Here is a 26,068-nt window from a genome sequence, read left to right as displayed (position 1 = left end):
TTGTTATTGTTATTCAGTTGTGTTATTGTCAGTTACAGTGTTTGGGGGTTTTGTTATTGTTAGAGTATTCAGTTGTGTTATTGTCAGTTACAGTGCTCAAGGTTTTGTTTTGGGGTTTTTTTGCTATTATTATTCAATTATGTTATTGCCAATGACAGTGTTCAGTTTTGTTATTGTCACTGTTCAGGTTTGTTATCATCAGTTAGGTGTTTGGCTTTGTTATTGTTATTCATTTGTGTTATTGTCAGTTACGCTATTTGACTATGTTATTGTCAGTGACAGTGTTCGGTTTTGTTATTGTAAGAGCGTTATTGTTAGAGTATTCAGTTGTGGTATTGTCAGCCACATTGTTCAGTTGTGTTATTTTCAGTTACACTGTTTCATTTATCTACCGTGAGTTACAGTGTTCGGTTTTATTATTGTGTATTTTTTCTTTCCATTAGAAAGTAAGCTTTTGAGGGGAGGGACTGTGTATTTCTTGCCTTTTCCCCCTCTTTGGCATCCGTAGCACTTAGCCCCGGACCTGGTACATAGTAGATACTTAATGAATTCTTGATAATGATAATTGTTCATATTTATATAGTGCTTTACAAGGAATTTTGCATGCATCTTCTTTGTTCTGCTTGGCTCCAGAGGTCAAGACTAAGAGTAATGGGTAGAAATTGTAAACAGTCAAGGTAAGGCTTCATGTTAAGGGCAAACTTCCTAACAATTAGAGATGTCCTGAAGTGGAATGGGTTGCCTCAAGATGGAGTAAATTTTTCATCACTAGAGGTCTGTAGGCAAAGGCTGGATGACCACGTGTTGAATGTGGAGTAGAAAAGGATTTTATTGAGTTTTATATTGGATTAGATGACCTCTGATGCATACTAGTACAATGATAGTATGGTGAACTTGATGTCAGATGGCACTGGTTTAAATCCTGCATGACATTTACCAGTTGTGTGTTCATGGGCTCTCTGAGTCTTAATTTCCTCCTCTGGAAAATAATGGGGTTGGACTCAGGGACTTTTAAGCTTCCTTCCAGGTTGAAATCTATGATCAGCTTCTGATCCCTTTTCAACCCTAAGGTTCTGTGAATGTTCTTTCCTTTCCCCTTGCCAAATGTGGCCATAGAGCCAGGTAGTGAGCACTTTTTTTTGGGCTCTGTGTTTGCTGGCCATTTGTTAAATGGTCTCTGTGCCCACAATGCTGGTCCTCTGCTGAGTGGGCTCTCTCATGCCAATCTGAACTCAAGCTGGCTCTGTTGGCGTTACTCAGCAGCTGATTAGTAATACTCCTGACTCACTCCCAAATTGATACTAATCCTGTAAAATCTATTTTGCTACTTTTAAAAATACATTTGCTTATTATATTCACAGCTGTTCAGCAACACAACCAAGAGGCAGAGACCGCATTATGGACAGGAGAGGGTAACAAGGGGGCTCAGTGAAGGGACCATGGATACATTCAGTTTTCAACTCAGGGTGAGGGGGAGGCAGAGTTCTCTAGTGGAAAAAAAAATGTTAAATCTGAATATAATAGACCTGAACATGAATCCCAGCACTGCTGCTTACTAGCTGTGTGACTTTGGCTGAGTTGCTCTCCCTCTCTGGGCCTTGTATGTAGCAGAGGTGAAGATCAACTCTACTGCATGTAAAATGAGGGAGTTGGATTATACATATAGAAGAGTCAGAAGAGATCTCAGTGGCCATCTAGTCTAACCTGGACATATATGAGAATCTCCTATTCATCATAGCTTACAAATGGTCATTACTCCAATGAGGAAGGAAACTTTTCATGAGAAGGAGGACAGGCAGGAAGAAAATACTTATTAAGTGCCTACTATAAATGCTTTACAAATATCTCATTTGATCTCCAAACAAGCCAGGGTGGGAGTAATGCTCTTATTATCCCCATTTTATAGATGAGGAAACTGAGGCAAACAGAAGTTACATGACTTAGCCAGGGTCACACAGCTTGTAAGTGTCTGTGGCTGGATTTGAACTCAAATCTTCCTGACTCCAGGCCCTGCACTCTATGCACTAAGCCACCCAGCTGCTTCTAAAGCCTAAATTATCCTTTTTGCAAATTCCGTCCATTGTTTCTGATTCTTCCCTCTGGAGCCAAGCAAGGCCCATCTTCCTCTCCATGGCAGCCATTCAGATAGTTGAAGACAGCTTTCTTATACATCCTAAGCCTTCTCCTCTCTAAGTTAACCCTCCTAGTCCCTTCTACTGATCCTCATAGGGCATTCATTTGAATCTACATCTCTCTCTGTATCTAATGCTCCACCAAACCAAGCTACCTGTAGAAAAAGAGTATACCATTGAGAAGATAAAGACAACTTCAGAGTGGTATCAGCTTCCACCAGAGAGAAAAGAGTTTTTCCTTCCTAGCTAGGCACCAGTAAGACACAAATTTATTGTCTGGGCCTGCCCCCATACTGCAAGGAGACCATCTCTTGGGAGGCGGAGTGACCTAATAATAACAATAGGGCTTTAAGATCTGTAGTGGTGATTCGTATATGTTTACTCATGTGATGTTCACAATCACCCAGGGAGGAAGGTGCTATTCTGGTCTTGATTTTTTTGTTGTTGTTTAGTTGTTCTCAGCTGTGTACAATTTTTTATGACAACTTTTGTGGTTTTCTTGGCAAAGATACAGGAGTGGTTTGCCGTTTCCTTCTCCAGCTCATTTTACCGATGAGGAAACTGAAGAAGAGTTAAGTGACTTGCCCAGGGACATACAGTGAGTAAATGTCTGAAGTTGGATTTAAACTCAGGTCTTCCTGACTCTAGGTCCAGCATTCTATCTACTGTGCCACCTAGCTTCCCTGTGGCACAGAGATGCCCAAACTGGTAAAAGAGGTTAAATGACCTGTGCATGGTCACATGGTTAAAAAAAGCAGCTGAGGCAGGATTTGAACTCAGGTCTTCTTGACAAGTCCAACATTCTATCTACTAAGTTACCTAGATTCCTAGTAGATAGCATATTAGGACTTGGAATTAGGGGGACTCAAGTTTGATTCTGACCTCAGACCAAGTGGGTAATTATGGAATGAATGAATGAATATCCAGTGCTTAGCTAGACATCCAGAATGGGTTCTTAATAAGTGTTTATTGATTGATTGTTAAGCATTCAGATATACCAAATGCCCTGCTAAGTTCTAGAAATACAAACAGAAAAATAAGACAGTCTCTGTTCTCAAGAAATTCACACTCTAATAGGGAATATACTAGAATGTAAGCTCCTTCAGGGCAAGGACTATTTTGCTTTCTGTCTTCAAATCCCTAGTACCTATTATGGTGCCCAGCATATAGTAGGGGCCATCCCTTGACTCACTTCTTAAAGAGGCCTATTAACTGAATGGGTGTTGCCTCACTCAAAGTGAGAACCTAAAAAGACCTTAGCTTGAAAGGGTCAGGGTATCCCATTGCATTCTGGGTCATCTCCAGTCATCCTGATGAATATCTGACCACTGGACCCAGATGGCTCTGGAGGAGAAAGTGAGGCTGGGGACTTTGCACAGCTCTCCCTCACTCAAATCAAAGTCAACTGAAAGTCATGTCATCATCTTCCTGATGTCATGGTCTTTTTTAAAAATGAAGGGCAAACACAACAAGGTACTAAATAAATGACTGAAATTGTAGGCAAGTTAAAGTCCCAGAGCCTCACTTTCTTCATCTATAATGAAGAATCTCTTAATGCTTAGACTGTCTTCTTCCCAGATTTATTGTGAGAAGATACTTCCCTTCCTTAGAGTGCTCTAGAAATGCAGGTGGTCATGATCATCATATGCACACACCCAGGGAAAATTCCCTAGCTGCAAAGGTGCTTTCTGGAGTTAGCCTAGGGACCTAGGTGTTAGCATTAATCAGCCCCCTGAGAGGCTTGGTCAGCAGACTCCCTGGAAAATGCTTTGCCCATTCAAGCTTTCCCAGAGGAGCCCTGCTTGGTCTTCAATTCATTATGAGCCCACTCAATAAAGAAAGTTCCTTGAGGACTGGACTCCTTCAATAAATTTCTCTTAATTGTTTCGGGATGCCTTTGATATCAAAGAGGGTTCAGTGTTCAGTGGAAATGGCAAGCTTACTAGGGTGGAGTTCCTTGGGGAAGGCTTTGGGAGAGCAATGTTGGATGGGCTGCTGAGTGTTTTCTCTTTATGGTGGAGATTTATATTCATTAAGGATCTATGAAAGGCTGCATAGCTAGTGGATCTGATGCTGGATTTGGAGTCAGAAGGGTCTGAGTTCAAATCCTGTCTGATACGATGTCACCTTGAACAAATTACTTTTCATTGTCACAATTTCATTCATTAAATGAGGGGGGTTGGACTCAGTGACTTCTAACATCACTCCCAGGTGCCAATTTATGCTTGATATGTTTGTAGAATATGGTTTATAAAGGACATTTCTTCAGGGGAGATTAGGAGGAGGAGTGCCCTTCAGGTAGGAGGAATAGCCTTTACGAATGCCCATAGGCAGGAAATAGCATTGCTGCATTTGAGGGGAAAGCTAGTCTTCCTGGCTGGCTGGAACATAAAAGTTTGTGACAGGAAGTAAAAGATGTGCAATAAGACTTGAAAGTTATACTGGAGTTGGATTGTGGAGGGTCTTAACAGGCTAAGGAGTTTGAAGTTTTTAACCCAAAGGCAATGAGGAATTAGCAAATCAGCTGAGGTGGTGCCATAGTGCCCAGAGCACCAGGCCTGGAGTCAAGGAGACCTGAGTTCAAATCTGCCCTCAGACACTTACTAGCTTGGTGACCCTGGACAAGTCACTTACCCCTGTTTTCCTCAGTTTCCTCATCTATAAAATAAACTGGAGAAGGAAATGGCAAAGCACTCCAGTTCTTTTGTCAAGAAAACCTCAAATGGGGTCATGAAGAGTTGGACAGAACTGAACAATAATAACAAATGAGGAATTACTGAAGGAGTCAATTAGCCTCTTTGAATCTCAGTGCCCTTTTCTCTAAGCTAGAGGCAGTAACCCCTACCTCAATACCGACAATGTGTGACCTTGCTTGCAATTCTGCAGAGGCCATCGTAGGCAAGTCATGTCCAGATAAGACTTTCTACAACCTACTGGCGAATGGTTTTCAAGCCATCATTTCAGGATCACCAGTTAGTGACCATAGGCTAAAAAGAACCAGAACTGGAAGGGGCTTCAGAGCAACCCCCCCCCTCAATTTACAGATGGGGAAACTAAGGCCCAGAGAGATGAAAGGATTTCCATACCAGTAAGTGTCTGAAGCTGACTCTAGGTCTGGCATTCTATCTATTGTGTCACCTAGCTGCTCTGTGGATCTCTATTTTACAGATGCCCAAATAGGCAAATCGAGGTTAAATGCCTTGCCCACAGTCACATGGTTAATAAACATCTGAGGCAGGATTTACAGACCTAGTATGCATCAGAGATGGGATCTGAAACCAGGCTTTCCTGACTCCAAGTGAACCCTCTAAATGCTGTATATGTCCAGAAAACATTTAGTAAGGGATGATATAGATGCAGGTATAAAGTCAGGGTCTCCATCCTAGAACAGAGAGGAAGCTAGGCCATAAGCTTTAGAGTTAGGGGAAATCTCAGCCTAGTGGTTCTCAAAGTTTTCTACAATGATTAAATTTTGCAACCCAGCCAAAATTTTGGCAGAACCTCACAGCTAAGTCCTCAAAACCTTTGTTTTTAATGTCTATAAAAACACAATATAAGGGGTGGCTAGGTGGTGCAGTGAATAGAGCACAGTCCCTGGAGTCAGGAGGACCTGAGTTCAAATCAAAAAAAAAAAAAGCTCATCTAGGGGGCAGCTAGGTGGTGCAGTGAATAAAGCACCAGCTCTGGAGTCAGGAGGATCTGAGTTCAAATATGGCCTCAGACACTTAACACTTACTAGCCATGTGACCTTGGGCAAGTCACTTAACCCTAACTTCCCCTGCAAAAACAACAACAATATAACATTCATTTTTTAAAAAACTTAAGGTATTTCAGGGTTCTTTGCAGAAAATTTGAGAAACCCTTTTTGAACAGTGTTTAGTCCAATCTCTTCACCTTCTGGATGTGGAACTGAGGCCCAGAAACACTTGTAAAAGAAGTGAACCACCTCAAAGGTTTGTTGATAGAACAGTAACTAGAAATCTTGGTGCCTGAGGCAAATTTACATGTCCCATGACAGGCAATGTGAAGTTACTTTCTAATCAGCTTCGCAGTTTAAACTGTGAGAATAATATAATTTTTTTTTGTTAAATGGGAGGGAAGGAAGACTATTGCAGCATTTATGCTGCATGTCTAATATTTTTGTACCCTTGAAATTTTAGTGTGCATTTACAAAGGTGGCCCAGTTACCCTACTTCGGTTATAGCTCTGGCCATATTGGGAAAGGAACTTTACATACCTTAAAATATTAGGAAAATGGAAATTCAGAGATTCTAGATTTCACACTAGCAAGGATTTGCCTAGAGTCCCACAGGTAATAAATTCCGGGGCCCAGATTCAGATGAAGGTCCTCTGACTTCAAATCTCACAATTACCACTCTATGATACTGTCTAAGCAGGGGAACAAATGATTTTCATAGAATGCATCAGTCAATTAAGCATATATTAAGTGTCTAATGTCTGCTAAGCACTTCGAGTACAGAGACAAGATGAAATCAGCTCCTATTTTCAAGGAACTTACTGTTCTGTTGGGGGAGACATATAATTAGATTTCAAATACACACAAAAGTGCAATAAGAGAGACATAAGGGAGGTGCCATTGGACTTTGGAGAGAAGTGGGAATTGTGGGTAATAGAGTTAATGCTGGAAGTAACCTTAGAGGTCATAGTCAAATCTCTCATTTTACAGATGAGAAAATGAAGACCAAAAAGGGTTGAGATGGTTTGTCTCCATGGTAGGTAGCAGAATCTGGATTCGAGCCCAAGTCTTTCAATTTCAGATCCATAGATCCCTCCATTGTACCAAGCTCCTCCTAGAAAGGAGCATGTGGCAGCAGACGGTCAGAGCTGGCGGGAAGGACAATCCAAGTTGAGGAAATAGGAGGAGCAGAGGAATGGAGATTTCTCTATCGCTCTATTTCTGTCTGTCTCTTTTTCTTTGAAACTGTCTCTCTTTTCTTCTCTCCCTCTCTCTCAATTATACCTTCTGCATTTCTCTCTCTGGCATCTGTTTTAGCCTTGAACCCAACAGTGGACTTTGTAGACAATACATGGGCCAAATGAATGACCCTTAATGCTAAGGGGTTATTGACCCTTATCAATCCTGGCTCATTCTCTTACTATCCATATAACCTTGGATAAAATGCTTCCTCTTTCTGGTCCTGAATATCCTCTTCTATAAAAGGAAAAGGTTGGATTAAATGATCCCAAAGATTCTTGCCTGTTCTAAATCAACAATACCCCAATCCTATGAAATTAGAATGGCCCACTAGTGTTATTTATAAAACCTCATTTAAAGGGCTCCATTCTCAATTTCATTTTGGTCTTTCTTATTCTAGGATCCTTGAAATAACTCTTTATAAACTTTAAGATAGTTCAACGTCACAAACCCTTAACCTTATCTCTGGAGACACAGAATATTCATTATTCTTTTCACCTTTGCACAAATTCCAACACTGACTATTTGCTTTCCTCAGAAATATATTCTAAGATACACTGGCTTTTCTTCACTCCCCACTCTTTCAGTAGCTACCATACCATCACTCTACCTCCTTTCCAATTCTGGAACCATGATCAAATCAACTCTGTCCCTACGCCTAGGAAGGGTGGGTCACTCTATTCCTTTGTGGCTCCATTCATCATCTCTATAGCTTTCCAAATCAAAATATTCTTTACTGGCAATCAGCCCCCTTTTTGTACTATTTTCCAGGTTTAAGAACAGTGCCTGGTACATAGAAGGTGCTTAATAAATTCTAGTAGTCTTATTTCCCCCATTAAAATGTAGAATGTAGGGGTGGTCAGGTAGCACAGAGAGTAAGGGCACCGGCCCCAGTGTCGGGATGACTTGGGGATCGAATCTGGGCTCAGACACTTAGCACCCACCCAGAAACACCCGGCTGTGTAACCTTGAGCAAGTTACTTAACCCCAATTGCTTTTTAAAAAATGTACAATGTATGCTTCTTGAGGACAGAGACCATCTTCACTTTTGTATTTATGTCTCCAGCTTGTGGTCAAGTTCTTGGTATATAGTGACTATTTAAAGCTCATTTGTTCATTCATTCTCCTAATATGTACACATCTAAAACTGTAAATAGGACTTGAAAACTAAATGCAGCATGTTGGGAGAATTTGGGTCCCTGGACATTTCAAGAGGATGCCTGATACTGTGGGAAGGGCCCAGGAAGTCCTCTGTCCAAGTGCTGGTTTGATACTTATTAGCTGTGGGAGCCAGGGTTGGTTTCTATGGCTGTGTTAGTGTTCCTAGATGTAAAACATGGATGATAATATTTGTCCCCTCTATATCAGAGTTATTGTGGGGAATGCACCTTGTAAACCAAAGTGCTTTAGAAAGAAACGGGAGCTCTCACTAGTCTTGCGGACCTTTCCCCTGCAGTTTAGTGCCAAGTTTTTATGTTTTGATTGTGTCTCTGTGTAGGTTTGTGTTTATAGCATCATAAAATCCATCAACAAGCCTTCATTTAAGTGTTTAGCATGTTCCAGACACTGGGGATACAAAGACAGAACTGAAATCATCCCTGTCATCTTCTTTTCCTTTTCCTCCTCCTCTTCCTCCTTCATGGTGGTCTCTGAGCCCCTTCCAGTTCCAAATCTATGATCCTTTAATTTTCTAGTCTATTCTAACTTCTAACTCCCCTCCCCTTTCTCCAATGCATGTTTCTCATCTTGTGTCTCTATTCTTTTAAAAGACCTTCCCAGAACTGCTTCAGTGACCCATGGTAAGAAAGCGTTCTCCGTTGCCTAGGTGAGTGACAGTAATAAGCTAAGCCCATCATCCACTTGCCTTAAATGGATAGGCTCTTAGCCAGTTTTATATATTCAGAACCGTGGAATTTCAGAGTGAGAAGGGACTTCAATTGCCACTTATCTCAACCCATGCCCCTCAATTTCCCCCTCTACAATCCCATCAAGGTTCAGCTCAAGGACCTTCTTCAAGAGGCCTCTCCTGATTGCCCCAGTTTCTAGAATCTGCACCCTTGTAGCAGCAAGCACCCCAAGCGTCCTCAGGGTGGCTGTGAACACAGGTTCTTAGATCAGCTTTGATAAAGGAAAGCAACTCAAAATGGGTTAACAAGCTTACTTTAATCAGTCAAATATATATCGTTTACCTAGTTCAGGGGGAAAAGGTCAGCACCCCGAACTTGAGAATATACAGACAGAATTATCAAGACAGAGAAACAGATCAAGTAGATAGTTTTCCAAACTGTCCAACCACCAAATCAACATTTGGGTTTTTCAAAGCCGGGGGGCTCTCAACAACAGCTTCCCAGAGTCTCATGTGATCAAATCACAGAACATTTCTCAAAGTGAGCCCCAAAACAAAGCCTCAAATCAGGGTTTATATAGCCTTCTCCTGGCTCAGAGAACATAACAACCTTCTGGACCCACTGGCCAATCAAAAAGTATCTACTGAAAAACAAGCCTCCCACCCTAGGCTCCTGGTGTACTTTAGCCTAGGGGCAGGGAAGATCTTTAAATTTGCATTTCCATTACACCCCTCTCCCCACCCCTACCTGCATTGCTTCCTGCTTATTTTGTGAATATGTTGCACCTCCTTACCTGTTGCACCACACCTTACCTGTGAATATGTTGCACCTCCCAATAGAATTTAAGCTCCCTGGGGCAGCCAGGTAGCACAGCAAGTAAGAGCACCGGCTCCAGTGTTGAGAAGACCTGGAGATTGAATCCCAGGCTCAGACACTTAGCACCACACCCAGAAATAACTGGCTGTGTAACCTTGAGCAAGTTACTTAACCCCTATTGCTTTAAAAAAAAAAAAGAATTTAAGCTCCCCCTGGGCAAAGGGATGTCTGACTATTGTGAGACAGCACCGTGTACACAATAGGTGCTTTATAAATGCTTACTGATTGATTGAGAAGCCACATGGCTACTGGACTTGGAATTCAAGTCCTCCCCTTACACATGTACTCTCAGTGAGACTTCTGGGCTTGGCTCATATCCCTCTCTGCCTTCTCCTGCCAGGGGGGAACACTTATCCCTCAGAACATCATGTCAATGAGCACTCCTTGTTCTCATATTTCTGTTTCTGGGTGATCTTGGCAGACACTAGACTTGGCATGGGGTGGGGAGGAGAGCAGACGTGGAAGACTGAAGAAAGGGGTGTGCTGGCAAATGTTTAACAACCAGCTCTTCTGAAAAATATGTGCATGTGACACACTTTTCGGTTTCACCTGCATCATTAACCTTTTCTCCACAACTTTCTTAAGTCTAGACAATCAACAAAACCATAAATCCAACCCCAATTTGTAGCATTTGCCATTTTCCAATGGCAAGTATAATATGAACTACTTCTGGAGACACGAAAGTCAAAAGAATGGTTTTAATAATGGAAACATGAGGCAACCTGATATGACAGAGACTCCCTCTCTCTCTCTCTCTCCATATGTACATATATACAAACACGTATGTATGCACATATATACATACACGCACACATACATATATATGTGTGTATATGTGTGTGGGTGTGTGTATAAGTATATATGTGTGTGTGTATATATATGTATATATGTATATATATATGCTTAGAACTGTCCTTGACTTCAATGAATTCCCATATAACAAGGAAATAATATATATGTGAATGGAGAGTAATAGGTAAGGGCTTGTCTGAGGGTCCAAGTCTCAGAGGTCAGATGCTACTAAAATCTTGCAAATTATCTTTTTTTTTTTTTCTGAGATCACCTCGCTGGCATCTAACTCATTATGTTCACTCTCAGATTCAAACCCTTCATTATCTCTTCCTTTGACTATTGTAATAGCCTCCTAACTGGTCTCTTTGCCACCAGGTTCTTCCCTCCCCAGTCTGTCCTCTACAGTCAGATTCAGTCAGCAAAACTCAAATGCCGCAGCAAGCAGATTAAGACATCATTGGGAAATGTCTAACAAAATAAACAAATAAAAGATACAATACAAAATAGATAATGTTATTATGAGGTTTTCTAAGTCAACATGCTGACTCTAAAGATTTTTATATAGTCTAGTTGCCCCCATCTTTGTTTAAGTTCAACACCAGTTTCTATACAACAAATTGCCAAACTGATATTCCAAAAACACAAGTCTGACCATGACACTCACCTGCTCAAGGAGTTTTGGTGGCTCCCTACTGCTTCAAGGATATAATAGAAGCTTCTCGTTTTGGACTTTGAAGTGCTTCATAATTCACCATATCTTTCTAGTATTTTCACTTTACTTCCCAACACATTTCCTTATATTCTATCCAGATTGACCTGCTTTCTATTCACCATAAATGGCATTTCTTTTCCCATCACCATGCATTTGCACAAGCTGTGCTCTGTGTCAGGAATGCTTTACCTTTTCACCTCCACCTCCATAAAATCTTAGCTACATTCAGGGCTCAGCTCATGTATCACTTCTTTCATAAGAACTTTTAAAATTCTTTCTTCCTCATTTTACAGCCTTCCTTAACACCTAAATTACTTTGTATTTATGTTGCATCTATAAAGTATTGTTTATCTATTTTTCAGTCATGTCCTACTTTTCATGACTCTATTTGGGATTTTCTTAGCAAAGATATTGGAGGGCTTTGTCATTTCCTTCTCCAACTCATTTTACAGATGAGGAAACTGACTCAGAGTTATGTGACTTGCCTAGGGTCACAAAGCTAGAAAGTGTCTGTGCCTGAATTAGAACTCAAGACGATGAGTCTTCCAGATGCTCTATTGCTCTATTGTGCCCCTTAACTGCCCCTATTAAGTATTATGTTGTCTTTACTTTCATATGTTATTTTGTATTTATTTTATACTTAACCAATTCACATACAGATCATATCCCTCATAGAATGTAATTTCCTTGAGAACAGGCAGGTATTGTTCCATTTTTGTCTTTGCATCCCCAGCCCCAACATAGTTCTTGGCTTATAGTAGGTGCTTAGGAAATATTTGTTGGATTGGATCAAATGGAATTGAATTTCTAAACCCTCTTGCACTTTAGATTAAAAAGTCAGGAAGCCAAAATCATCCTGGGTGTTAGATTTCAAAGTGCAAGAATGGCTTTTTGCAGAGGAAAAGCACTGATATTGAGAAGAGCTGGTCTCCATGGGTTTGGCTTTTCTCTCTCCTTCCCTTATCTGTGTGTGTGTGTGTGTGTGTGTGTTTAGCGGGGATATTGAGATTTCTTCTTTGTCACCATGGCACTGAACTGTTCCAAATCACTATCTCAACCGCTCTGGGATATGAATGTGGAGTCAACTTTAATTAGAAGACATTCACATACAGACAAGAGCAAGTAATATTCCCACCAATAGAGGACCCCAAAGGAGACAAAGAATAGTGAGGAATAGATGGTGGGGATTTACATTTTATAGAATTGATAGCAGCCAGGGAGCTGACTCTGGGCCCATGAAAAGCCTGTTATTCTATCCAGTCAGGAGCTTTTAGGTTTTCTTAGATCCAAGATTTTCCTCCTCCTCTCCTTCTCTTCTTCTCATTTCGCCTTTCTTTCCTCTCTTCTTTCTTCTTCTTCTTCTTCTTCTTCTTCTTCTTCTTCTTCTTCTTTTCCTCCCTTGGCTCTCCTCTCATTTTCCTCCTTTCCTTCCCCTTTTCCTTTTCCATTCTTCTTCCTCTAGCCACCCTTCTTCTCATTCTGTCTTTTTTCCCTCTCTTGTTCTCTTCCTTCCTTCCACCCTCCCTTCTTCTTCCTCTTGCCCTGCCCTCTCTTCCATATCTTTCTACCAACTTGACCCTCCCCTTCCTTTTCTTCATCTCCATCCCCATTTTTCCTCTTGCCTATCTTCCCTTCTTCCTGCTCCTCTTCTTTGGACAAAAATTACAGTTTCCTTCCTCAACTAACTTACATTGTATTGGGGATACATGCATAAAAATATTTAAATGCAAAATCCAGTCCTTATCCCTACCCCTTTGTTACAATACCATTGTAAATGATTGAACCTTTGGACTCTACCACCCCAAGTCATTTATAAAGTCCATTCCATGGAGGAGTTAATCTGTTCATCATTTCACTCCCACACGGGTTGACCTGAGCTGTCTTGGTTGATAGTGAGTGCAGACTCTTTCTGAGGCCTACTCTTTCTGACCAGCCCCAGACCGCACCAGCCTTCGCACCTGTCTACCTTGACCATCTCCCCATCCAACTTGCCCCACGGAACATACCTCTGCTCTCACTTACCGACCCTCTGTCCTGCTACAAGTCCTTTCTTCTTTTTAGTCTAGGAACAGTAATCACACCAGCGTTATCATGGCACCTGGAAAGACCATGTCAGTTTACTGCCCTTTGGATCGGTTCAACATCCCTGTGATTCTCCTTATAAAAACCTTCTGCTCTGACCATTACGCCCGTATGTATGTTGCCTTCTATGAGACTGCAATATCCTTGAGATCAGAGACCATCTCCATTTTGTATTTGTATCACTAGCACTTAGCAAAGTGTTTGGCCCAAAGTAGACACTTGATAAATGCCTTTTCATTCAACCAGAGACCTCGAATTTCCTGGCTGTTCCAACTCCTTGCTGCCACCCTCTCTAGTGAAATGGAGAGTCTTGTAGGATCATAGATTTATAAGTGGCCTTCAAGGCTGTCTAGTTCAATTCCCTCTCTTTTGACAGATAAGAAAACTGAGGACCAAATGACTTCCAGTATCACCCAAGTGGTAAATGCCAGAGACAGAAAGAACCCACCTGGTCTGAAGTCACAGTCAGGACTCTTTGTATCATGCCACACTGACCACTCGAGGGCTATTGGGAGTTGGGCAAGACCACAGGATTTGGAAGAAGACCCTAATGCTCGTCCAGGCTTCTCTACTTATTAACTGGTTAACCTTGGGTAAATCACATCATCTCTCTGAGCCTGGGTTTCCTTGCCTATAAAACAGGAATAAAAATGTTTGCATTTTCTAATTTGTGGTGTTATGAGGAATAAATGCCATAATGAAAAATTAATTGACTTTACACTGTGAGTTCGTTGAGAGCTTCCATGTGTCCTCAGTGCTTAGCACAGTGCCTGGCACATAGTAGGTGATTAATAAGTGCTTATTGATTGACCGATAATTAGTTATAATGTAGATCTTTCAGTACAATATAAATTTGAGTGACCATTGGTATCTGTCCATCTTCCTTGAACTTCTCTGGGGATCACAGAATCATAATTCTAGATAAGGAAGGGCCCTCAGAGACCTTTTAATCCAATCTCTCCATTTTATAGATGGAGAAACTGAGACCCAGAGAATGTAAGTGAGTTGCCTCAGCTTGTACAGGTCAAAAGGGACAGAGGCAGAATGACCCAGGGCAAAATTAGTTTTTGCCCACCTGCCCCATCTTCCAGAACCTTGCGTTCTATCAAGTATTGGCTACCCTCAGCCCCTAGTTTTCTGGAAAGTTCCACCATGACATTCTACTCAGGCTTGACTTCCCCAAAAAAACACCCCACAAAATAGACCTTCACCTTTCACCCCAGGATCTGGGAAAATGACTGCTGTTTCCTCATCATGGGGTTGTGTGAAGTGCATGAATTTGGAGTCAACAGTTGTGGATTCAAATTCCAGGTCTTCCACTGACCAGTTCTGTAACCTCAGCCAAATCCTGATGTACTTCTCGAAATATTTGGGGGAACCAATTAATACAGAGTTCTTAGGTATGGCTCTATAATGATATGAAATATGTGCTCTGCAAATTTTAGAAGGACATTTGTATGGTGACTTAAGGTATATAAAGTATTTTCTACACATTATTTTATTCAAGGTAGTTAGGTGGTGCAGTAGATAGAGTGTTGGGCCTGGAGTCAAGAAGACTTGAACTAAAATGTGACCTAAGACATTTACTAACTGTGTGACCCTGAGCAAGTCACTTAAACTTTGTGTGCCTCAGTTTCCTCATGTAAAAGGGGGATAATAATAGCATGTACCTCATAGGGTTGTTGTAAGGATAAAATGAGATCATATTTATAAAAATATATTGTTCAGTTGTGTACAACTCTTCATGACCTCATTTGGGGTTTTCTTGGCAAAGATACTGGAGTGGTTTGTCATTTCCTTCTCCAGCTCATTTTACAGGTAAAGAAACGAAGGTAAATAGGGTTAAGTGACTTGCTCAGGGTCACACAACTAGTGTCAGAGGCCAGATTTGAACTCAAGTCTCCCTGACTCCAGGCCTCATGGTCTATCCACAGTGCCACCTAACTGCCCCTAAAAGCATATTAATAGGTGCTATATAAATGTTTATTCCTTCCTTCCTTAAATTATACAAAATTCTAAGGAGTAGGAACTATAGTTTCTATTATTATCAACTCCATTTTACAAATGAGAAAAATGAAACCCAGAATGACTAAGTGATTATAGCTAGTATTTTTTCAGGAGCGTGATTTGAACCTGGAGCATCCCTCTATCTTTCCCCTCTACCTTGCCTCTCATTTATGCCACATTGTCAGTTCGAACCATTATTATTATCCCGTTATTATTACATTTCTTTCCCTCCACCCAGCTGGCTTCTTAAGACCTGTACAAACGGTGACTCATGGGACCATTTCCTTCTCTCCTAGGAGCACGAACTAAAGAATGCTGCACAAGGGAAGAGTCGTCTGAGACTCCAGTATGCTGACCTTTCCCACAAGGCACTGCAGTATGAGCAGGTAACCACGTGGCCTCACTGACCTGACCCCGGGGGTCACTCACTCAACACAGTTCAGCTCATAGTAGACAAGAGGTGCAGGGCTCAGGTCATTACAGGAATCCTTCTAAAAAAATCAATGTCATTGTCTTTCAATCAAGAAAAAAAATTCATTTTCTTTCCCTCCTGCCCCCACCTCACGGTGAGGAAAACCAAAACAAAGCCCTCATAACAAAAACGCGTAGTTATATAAAATTAATTCCCGCATCGGTGATATCTACGTATTGCTGTTGTTCACCCTTCATTCTCAAAGAGCACCATGACATCAGGAAAGTGATGCCAGGACTTGCAATAAGTCAGGGAGGGCTGTGAAAGGTCACCAGCCTCACTTTCTCTGGAGCTGTCTGGGTTCAGTGGAAAGAAACAGATCAGGATGACTGGTATATATATGCATACACACACATATATATGTATGTGTATATATGTATCTATAGACATACATATATTATATATAGACATAGAGATAGAAATAGTGAGTGAGACCTAGATATATAAGAAATATGTAATGAAACATATAAAACATATGTAGTAAGAAATATATATGAGGCACATATATGAAACATGTGCATATGTATATATATGTATGTACATATATGCACGCACATATCTGTGTGTACATATACACATATGTGTATGCATGTGCATAGTATCATTCTACATTATGCATCCATCACCTTTCTCTCATTTATGGGTAGCATGATTCATCACAGGTTCTCTGGAATTGTGGTTGATCATTTTGTCAGTCAGAGATATTAAATGTTTCTGAGTAGTTTGTTTTTTTTAATACTGTTGTTATTATTACTGCTCATTTTGTTTTGCACATTTCATTCTGTATCAGTTTAAAGTAGTCTTCCAAGGTTTCTCTGATATCATCTTTATTGTATCTCCCAGAATGACATCATCCTGGTACATTCATATACCATAATTTGTTCAGCTATTCCTCAGTCAATGAGTGGCCCTTTCAGTTGCCAATTCTAAAGTACCACAGCAAGACCTGCTATAAAATATTTTTGCACACATGGGTTCACTTCACCTTTATTTGCTCTCCTTAATGGATAGCCCTAGAAACCGTATCAGTGGGTATGAGTGTGAGCACAGCTTAGTGACTCTTGGTGCAAAGTTACGCCTGGCTTTCCAGAATGGCTAGACAGGTTCATAGCTCAACCAAAATATGTTGGTTTTCCTATGGTCCCTCCCAATGTGTGATTTCCTTTTGTTTTTTTGCCCAACTTCTCCAATTGTGTGGATGAGAGGTTGCATTTTTCTAATTATTACTGGTTTTGGAGTATTTTTTTTCATATGGATATTGATATCTTGGATTTCTTCCTCTGAAAACTACCTGTTCTTATTCTTTGACCATTTATTAACAGGGAAATGTGTCTTATTTTTATAAATTTGAATCAGTTCCCTAAATACCTTGAAAAGTAATACCGGGGTTGTTGACCTTGACTAAATCCCTTACCTTTTCTGGTTCTCTGCTAAACTAAAGGGTTGATCCCAATATTTTAATGTTTGGTTTTTTCTTTTGGAGGGGGGAAAGCAAGGCAATTGGGGTTAAGTGACTTACCCAAGGTCACACAACTAGTAAGTGTGTCAAGTGTCTGAGGCCAGATTTGAAAACAGGTTCTCCTGACTCCAAGGCCTGAGATCCACTGCACCACCTAACTGCCCCTGATCAAAGTACTTTAAAACAAATATTTATTTAGCACCTGCTCTGTGCAGGATAATCAATGGAGATAAAAAGACAAAAATCAGTCCTTGCCCTCAAAGAACTTACATTTTGCCAGATGGATATAACATATACACAGGTAAGTTCATCCAAGCTAATTTCAGGAGGGAGAGAATTCTAACCACTTCAGTGACCAGGAAAGGCTGCCTATTAAGACATGGCAGCTGGGGTGGGTTGTGAAGGAAGCCAAGAATTCTACGAGATGGTGGTGTGATCAGGGTCAGCCTTGTGAGAAGTGCTGCAGTGGAAACAACACATCAGACACAGAAAACTTGGGTTCAGATTCTGTCTCTGTCTCTTGCTAACAGTGGGACACTGGGCAGCTCAAAGATCTGTACTCTAGTTTTCTCTTCTGTAAAAGAAGGGGGTCAGACTAGGTGGTCTCTAAGGCCTCTTTTTGCTCCAAATCTATTATCCTATAAATGCAGAGTTTGGAAAAGAGCAAGTAAACGCTAGTTTGGCCGGGACAGAGAATACCTAGGGGTTGAGGAATGGGGGGAGTGTACTGTGGGGAAACAGACAAACAAAAAAGGTAGGGGGAGCTAGGTTATAGAGTACTTCAAGTTCCAGGTGGAAGAAGTTATATTTCATCCTGGAGGCAATAGGGAGCCACTCAAAGTTGTTGAGTGATAGAGTCAGACCTGTGCCTTGAGAAACATTTTGGCAACTGTGTGGACAGTGGCTTCAAGAACTGAGTGATAATATTCATAAGATTTAGTACTTAGGACATCATTGTTGACGTTAGAGACATAAAGCAGTTTCAGTCAAATGGTGGGGTGAGAAGCCAGATTGCAAGGGATTGAGACTGTGAGTGAGTAGGAGGACAGCAGAAAGAAGAGGGAAGTTCACCAGGGGACACAGGCAAGCAGGGCAGTTTTGGAAATTTGAAACAGACAAAAAAAAACAATAATAGAAAGAAATATGTAGAAGGTGAAGCAATGGATTCAACACATGTATGGATGTTTTTCTAGGAGTTGTGCCTTGAAAAAAATGTAGGATGATAACTTGTGGATAAATGAAGATAATAGTAGGATCAATCAGAGGGGCAAAGAGAGAGAAAGAGAGAGAGAGAGAGAGAGAGAGAGAGAGAGAGAGAGAGAGAGAGAGAGAGAGAGAGGGGGGGGAGAGAGAGGAGGGAGGGAAAGGGAGGGAGGGAGAGAGAGAGAAGGAGGGAGAGGGGAGGAAAGGGAGTGAAGGAGGGAGGAGAGGAGGAGGGAAGCAAACAAATAAAGAATAGCAGGTGATGAGGCTTGGAACAGCAAAGTAGTTTAGCATACATAGCTTTGATTTTTCTCAATAAAGGGAACAAAGTTCTCTACTGAAAAGGATGGAGGGATCAAGGGCTTCAAAAGAGAAGAGAAGTTTGAAATTAATGCTATAGTTTGTGTCTTATCGTTCTCCAAGATCCTCTAAGATTCTCTGCCCTGTAGGAGCCAACTGTGAAACCTTACCTGTGTGGAATACTTAGTGATCAGTGATGCCCTGCAAAAAATTTTTAAGGATTAAAAAAAAAAAACTATTATGCTACCAAAAAAATCAGCTAGGTGCTGCAGTGGATAGAACATGGAACCCAGAGTCAGGAAGATTATTTTTCTTGAATTCAAATCCAGCCTCAGATATTTTCTAGCTGTGTAGCCCTGGGCATGTTTGCCTCAGTTTCCGCATCTGTAAAATAAGCTGGAGAAGGAAATGGCAAACCAGTATCTTTGCCAAGAAAACCTCAAATGAATTCACAGACAGACACAACTGAAAAATCAATAAACAACAACATAAAAAAAATAGGCACTTCTTGGGGTTGGATTTTTTTTTGTTTTATCTTTTTCCTTTGTCATTTCTAATCACACACACTCATATTCTGCTCAACTAATTTGCATCACCGTATCAGCCTTCCCAGGGGTATTTCATGTAACCCAAAATCACAGAAACTGTAACAGAGGCTCAGAAGTCATTTAGTCCAACTAGTGGCATCCTTCCTATGATACCCTCAACAAGAGCTCCTCCAGCCTGCACTTGAAAACTCCAATGAAAGGGATCTCATTGCTTTATATGGTAGTCCATTTCACTTTTGGACAAGGTTGAACATAGTCTTAAACCAAAGGAATGAATCTCTAATGGTGGAATTGCAGTTATCAGAGACAGACTGATACATTTGAGAGGGGAATTTGATATGTCCCCAATCATCATAAAATACTTTGAATAGGCAAAATATTCAGCCAAAATAAACTCTAAAGTAGACAGTGTAGCTGGTTCATCTTGCCTTTGCTTTTTAGATGTCTAGCACCTAGATATGATCATGCCCTCCCTCTTAGAACTATCTTGTATTCATTCCATATATGTGTGTATGTATGCATATGCATATGTATTTATATATGTACATATGTATATATAGCATATATATCTTATAGATGTGTATTCTTTCTCCTCTGTTAGATCATAAGCTCTTTGAGGGAAGGTACTAGTCACTATTGTCTTTATATCCCCAGCATTTAACACAATGCCTGGCCTAGGGGATGTGATTAATAAATGTTAGTTGAGATGGGGGAGTGGTGGTCAGTACATAGATTAAAGGCTATAGAGAAGAAATACTGCAGATATCAAGTTGAGAGTAATAGAATGTAAACTCCTTGAGGGCAGGGACTAGTTTACAATTTTTGCCCTTGTGTCTACCCGGTGCCTAGTACAGTGCTTAGTGCATAGAAAGAGATTAATAAGTACTTATAAGATTGATCCTTGCTGTCTTGATTCAAATCACAGATCACACTCTTTTATTTTTATTCTTTTATCCCTATAATCACACATTTTAAAAATAAAAAACAATGTTTTGTTCAAGGCTGAGGAACATAGAGCATTTGCTCAGTAATGCTGCATGGTAAATGTTTGGCAGCTGTCATTGGAACTCAGTCAGAGTTGTGAATAGTCCTTTTGGCAGGCACACAGCCTCCTTGCCTCCCTTCCTGGGGTCTGGCTCAGGTTTTCTAATAATGCCCCCAGACATGCTACCATTTAATATCCCTGGCTCCACAGTCTATACCCAGTACAGCTTTTTCTTGTTCCTTCCTTAAAAAGGAAGTTTTGATCCCCCACTGCCTGCCTGAGACAGCCTTGCAAATGAAGCCTCATGGCACAGCTTTAAGGGAGTAGAAAGGGGCAGAGACAGAGAGAGAATGATAGGGCCCTGGAGGGACCAACAAGCAAATACCTAAGTCACCCAGAGCTCTTTTGTCATTTTCTCCTTTTCCAGGTTCAGTTTTTCTCTTGTCTAGGTAGCAGAGAGCAAAGGGTGGGCTCTAAGTCCTTGAATTAGAATGTCTGCCCTCTTGCCAGAGTTCTCTTTCAATCAGTTAGTTGTCAGACTGATCAAGGAACATTTGTGCAGGTACTAGAGATAAAGAGATAGAAATGGGACAAACTCCCCTCTAGGAGTTTGCATTCTACAAGGGCCTGATCTCTGCAGTGACTCCCCCCATATTCTGTAACCTCTGACATTAACCAATCGATCATTTATTCGAACATTTATTCGAACATTAATCGAACATTTATTAAGCACCTGCTATGTGCCAGGTGCTAAGTAAAACAATTCCTACCCTCAATGTACCCTCATTGTAACAAAGGGAAACTCTACTGACTTATAGTCAGTCCAAAAGCTTTTATTAAGCACCCACTATGTGCCAGGGACTATATATTTTTTTAAAAAAAGCAAAAACAGTAGATGTAAAGCTGGAAGGGACCTCAGAAGCCATTAAGTCCAACTCCCCCTCCCCCCCCCGCCAGTTTTACAGATGAGAAAACTTGACATGTTCACATAAAGAAATAAACAAATTAAAAACTTTGAGCCATCTGAATCTGAGGGCAGCCAGGAAAGATGAAAGAGTGCCAATGAATACCAAATCCTGCTCACATAGTGCCAGCTTAGATTTGTGTAATGGCATTAACACTGTTTCAAGGGCACATGGGAGCCTTCTGGAAGCTGGGGACGGACAGGTCTTGGTTTCCACTGCCTACTTTACAATCTTTTCACTGGTAGAGCTCGAGAGAGCAAAATTCATTATCGGGACCCTTAATTACGGATGCAAGGAGCACTCTGCCTGCCTCCTCCCTGAAGTCTGCATTGCGATAATTGGCATGTCGATGCAAAGAGGGAACATTGGACCATCTGAAATATTCGGTGGCAGCTCCCCTGAGTCAGTCGCCTTGTCAAATAGATGAAGGGAGGCAATCATATTGAGTGGAAAGGGTGGTGATATAAATAGGAAATGGGTAGCTAAAAATTTCATAATCCTGAAGTACCTCAAGGAGCTGAGGGTTTGTCACTGGAAGGGCTTCTGTTACCTGAGATAGCAATACTTCCCTGAGTGTAGTGGGAAGCCAGCTTCCTCTCTCTAGAGATGGAACGAGCCTCAGAGGTCATCTTGTCCAACCCCATCATTTTTATAGATGAGTAAACTGAGGCTCTTGGAGGTTTAGTGACTTATTTGCACAAAGTCACCCAGGCAGGTGGATTTTTTGAGTTTCTGCATCAGAAATATTTGTCACCTTCAAAGAGATGACTCTCAACCAACTAAGCTTGGTTGGTCCTCAGACAAAAGATAGCTTGTCTGTCACATCCCTTGTCCTACACTTACAGCTTTTCCAGTTTATGCTGCCCTAGCAGAGATTTTGAGAACACAGGATCTCTACCTGTGCCCTTGTATCGTGGGTGCTGACCACAGTACCTAGCTCTCCCTCACTTCAATCCAATTCACTTGGATGTCATGGCATCACCTCTCTGATGTCATAATCCTCTTTGAGAACAAAGGACAAACAACAACAGCACATAGTAGGTACTTAAGAAATGTGTGATTTATTAAGGGATGATCAATGCAGAGAGTGTAAGCCACGGCGGGGTAGATACCGCAGAGATCGCTAGATTGTAAGCTCTGTGAAGACAGGGACTGTCTTTTGTCTCTTTTTGTATCCCCAGTGCTTAACACAATGCCTGGCACATAGTAGGTGCTTCATAAATATTTATTGAATGAATGAATGAAAGATCAGGATTAGGGATTATAGGGGAAAGGAAGTTAGTGGAGAGAGGTCAGGGTCTGATAGAATGTAAACTGGAGGGGACAGGAGCTGTTTCCCTTTTTTCCTTTGTGTCTTTAGTGTCAAGCATAGTGCAGGGTAGATAATCAGAGCTTAATAAATGAATGTGGATTCATTAGGGATGACAGGGACAGAGACAAAATTGTGGACAAAATTAGAGTCCCCCAAGAAGCTATGTCAGGTGGAGGAGTAGGAGGGAGGAGAGCAACATGCCCATGTCCACCTAAGTCTTCTGTCCTCCAAACTTTACACCCTTAGTTCCTTTCTCAGAATCTTAAGGCCCTTCCTCCTCCTAATCAAGCTCTTCACAATAATGTCTAACTTCTCAATATCCTGCCTTGTAATAATGAATTATTATAACTTGTATTAACGCCTTCCTGTGATCTTATCCCTGGAAGGAGGACCCACGTAGGTGGGAGCACAGATTCCTTCAAGTGAAAATTGTTTTCCCCAAACCTATGAATTCTTCAGTGCAGGCCCTCCCAGCATAGAAAGTCCCTCCTCCATAGCAATTGCAGCTGGGTCATTCATAGTCTTAAAGAGTTCCCTGAGACACAGAGAGGTTATTCTGTTATTCATGGTCACATAGTCAGTATATGCTAGTGGAAAATGTGAACTCAGGTCTTCTTCAGTACCTGCTATGCTCATGCTGCTTCTCAAAATAAAATAATCATTCCATATGTGCAGATCATGCTTGCTGTTCCATCATTTTTTCATTGTGTTGGACTCTTCGTGACCCCATTTGGGATTTTCTTGGCAAAAATACTGGAGTAGTTTGCCATTTTGTTCTTCGGTTCATTTTACAGATGAGGAAACTGAGGCAAATAGGGTTCATTGGCTTGTCCAGGGTCAAGTGTCTGGGGCCAGATTTGAACTCTGGAAGGTAAGTCTTACTTACTTCAGGCCCAGCATTCTGTGTACCATGGCACCAGCCACACAGCTGCCCTGCAGATTGTGCTTACAGTCTGACAAAGCATTTCCTAGTACATTGTCACCCTAGAACCTCTCAACTACTCTGTAGGGTGGTTAGGGTGGGATTTGATGTTCACATTTTCCATTTGAGGAAATTGAATCCCAGAGAAATCAAGTGTCGTGCTCAGGGTCACACAGCGAGTTAGTGGAAGCGTCAGAAGCAGAACTAATTTTCCTGCATGCTTCCCAGTGCACATGGCCTTTCCTGGCACAGAGGGCAAGTGCAAACTCCACAAAAAGATTGTGCTTCGCACAGCAATGGTAATAAAGAATCCCCACCCCCACCCCCAGGAGTCCAGAAGATGATTTCTCTCCCAGTCTCCTGGGGTGATTTCTTTCTGGGCCAATGCTATAACCCACCAGGCGATGGAGAAGGGCCCGCAGCAGGGCTGAGGCAGGAGGCAAATGAGCAGCAGCCTGGCAGAGCCAGGGATGCCAAGTGTTTTCATCATCCCACCAGGCCTGTGGCCCAGGCAGCAATCTGGGTCAGCTGCCATTGCCACAGGGTACGGCAGCACAGAGTGGCTGTGCACCCCATGTGATCCCCTTCCACGCATGCCCCACATGCTCCTGGGCAGAAGGCTGGGCGAGGGTGTAATTGCACTCACACTCAGGGAGAGCTTGTGTTGCAGACTCAGCAGGAGGTATTGTCAGAGGCCACCAGCCAGTTGGTACTAAAGATATAACCGGGGGGATCTTCTTTATCCCTGATGTGATCAATGATGATTAATAGAGTGTTGGGTGTGCACAGGGCCTAGCCCCTGAAGGGGGAGACAGGAAAATAGCTGGGTCTTTGCTTATGAGGAGTCTGCCTCTAACCCCTGGAGAAGGTATGTCTGTGTAAGATCACAGACTATCAGAATTGGAAGTGGATTGAGAGAGCATCTAATTGAACCCGCACCATAACAGGAATACTGCCTATCAGTCAAAAAGCATTTTTTAAGTGCCTGCTATATGCCAGACCCTATACTAAGCACCAGGAATACAAAGGAAGGCAAAGACTGTTCCTGCTCTCAAGAAACTCACAGCTTAATGAATGTGACCTCATGAAAACTATTATGTGCATATATACTGTATACCAGATAAATCAGGGACGATGCACACAGGGAAGTTTCAGGAATGACGCTGGTCAGCTCCATGGGCTCAGCAGAGATAAGGGGAAAGGTGGGGAAAGCTTCCTGAACAAGGTCACATTTGAGCTGGGTCTTGAAGGCAGCTAGGGGAGCCAGGAGGCCAAGATGAGGAGGAAGAGCACTCCAGGTGTGGGGAACAGCCAGTGCAAATGGTCAGACAGGGAGTGCCTTGTTCGAGGAACACTGGGGAGCCTAGTATCACTGGGTGAAAGAATATCGGAGGGGGAGAGCGCAAGGTACAAAAAGACAGGAAAGGCTGGGGATGGGGCTGGTTAGGAAGGGCTTTGAGCACCAAACAGAGGATTTTTTATTTGATCCCAGAGGTGATAGGGAGCCAGTAGAGTTTGAGTAAACTGGTCAGACCTGCCCTTTATTTAGAAAGATCGCTTTGGCCGCTAAGTAGGGGCTGGGGACACTAATGGGGTGTTAGACTTAAGGCAGATGGGCCCACTGTTACAAGAGTCCAGGCTTGAGGTCAGGAGGGCTTATAACAGAATGGTGGCATGTCAGAGAAGAAAAAGGGGTACATACAGGAGATGTTACAAAGGTAAAATCACCAAGCTCCGGCAACAGATTGGGTATGGGAGATGATAGTGAGGAGTCACCTAGTGAGGGTTACACTGGGGTTAACCTCCATGTGCCTCAATTTCCTCACTTGTAATATGAGAGGGTCAGACTGCTGAGGCCACTTGAGAGCTATGATCTCATGAAGTCTCCCTACAATGTTGCTGATGATCCCAATATCAACTGCTAGAAAGATCTCCAGTGATGGAGAACTTGCCATCCCCCATGACAACCCAATTTACTTTTTAAAAACATACATTGTTTGGAGCAGCTGGGTGGTGTGTGGATAGAGCACTGGGCCTAGAGTCAGCAAGACTAGAGTTCAAATCTAGCCTCAGACACTTACTAGCTGTGTGACCCTGGGTAGGTCACTGCACCCTGTTTGCCTCAGTTTCCTCATCTATAAAATGAGCTGGAGAAGTAAATGACAAACCGCTTCAAATTTTTGCTAAGAAAACCCCAAATGAGGTCATGACCAGACATGACTAAAATGACTGAAAAACAACAAAACGTTGCTGAGCAGTTTTTCTTAAAATTTGAACCAAAATTTGATTCCCTATTTCTTAAAAAAATATCCATATGTTGGCAGTATGTTAAAGAGGAAGAGCTTGGATTAGGACACCAAGACCCTGGGTTCAGATCTAGGCTCTGCAAGATATTGCTAGGTAGGATCTGGTGCTGACTCCAAATTCAGTGTCCCTTGCACCACGCCGAATGTGAACAATCACCATGAGCTTTCCTACCTCTTAAGTGGCCATGATTGAGCTTTTCTGGGTCTCAACC

The 26,068-nt window shown here is 41.9% G+C and overlaps 1 protein-coding gene across 2 annotated transcripts in view; it reads left to right on the top strand.

The window, feature by feature from the left end:
* LOC138168073 (RIMS-binding protein 2-like) overlaps positions 1-26,068 on the top strand; it is a 490,664-nt gene that overhangs the window by 292,727 nt on the left and 171,869 nt on the right. For both annotated transcript variants that reach the window (XM_069097401.1, XM_069097946.1), the window contains exon 5: positions 15,681-15,770. In XM_069097401.1, the coding sequence (XP_068953502.1) occupies positions 15,681-15,770 (90 nt within the window). The remainder of the gene's footprint in view (positions 1-15,680; positions 15,771-26,068) is intronic.

Source organism: Petaurus breviceps, unplaced genomic scaffold (genome assembly GCF_028583685.1).
Source record: "Petaurus breviceps papuanus isolate PSGF00001 unplaced genomic scaffold, PetGlider_PUasm1.0 100, whole genome shotgun sequence".
In the NCBI taxonomy this organism is placed as follows: domain Eukaryota; kingdom Metazoa; phylum Chordata; class Mammalia; order Diprotodontia; family Petauridae; genus Petaurus; species Petaurus breviceps.
The sequence above is the reverse complement of the archived record's forward strand: the minus strand, read 5'-3'. Positions and strand labels throughout refer to the sequence as shown.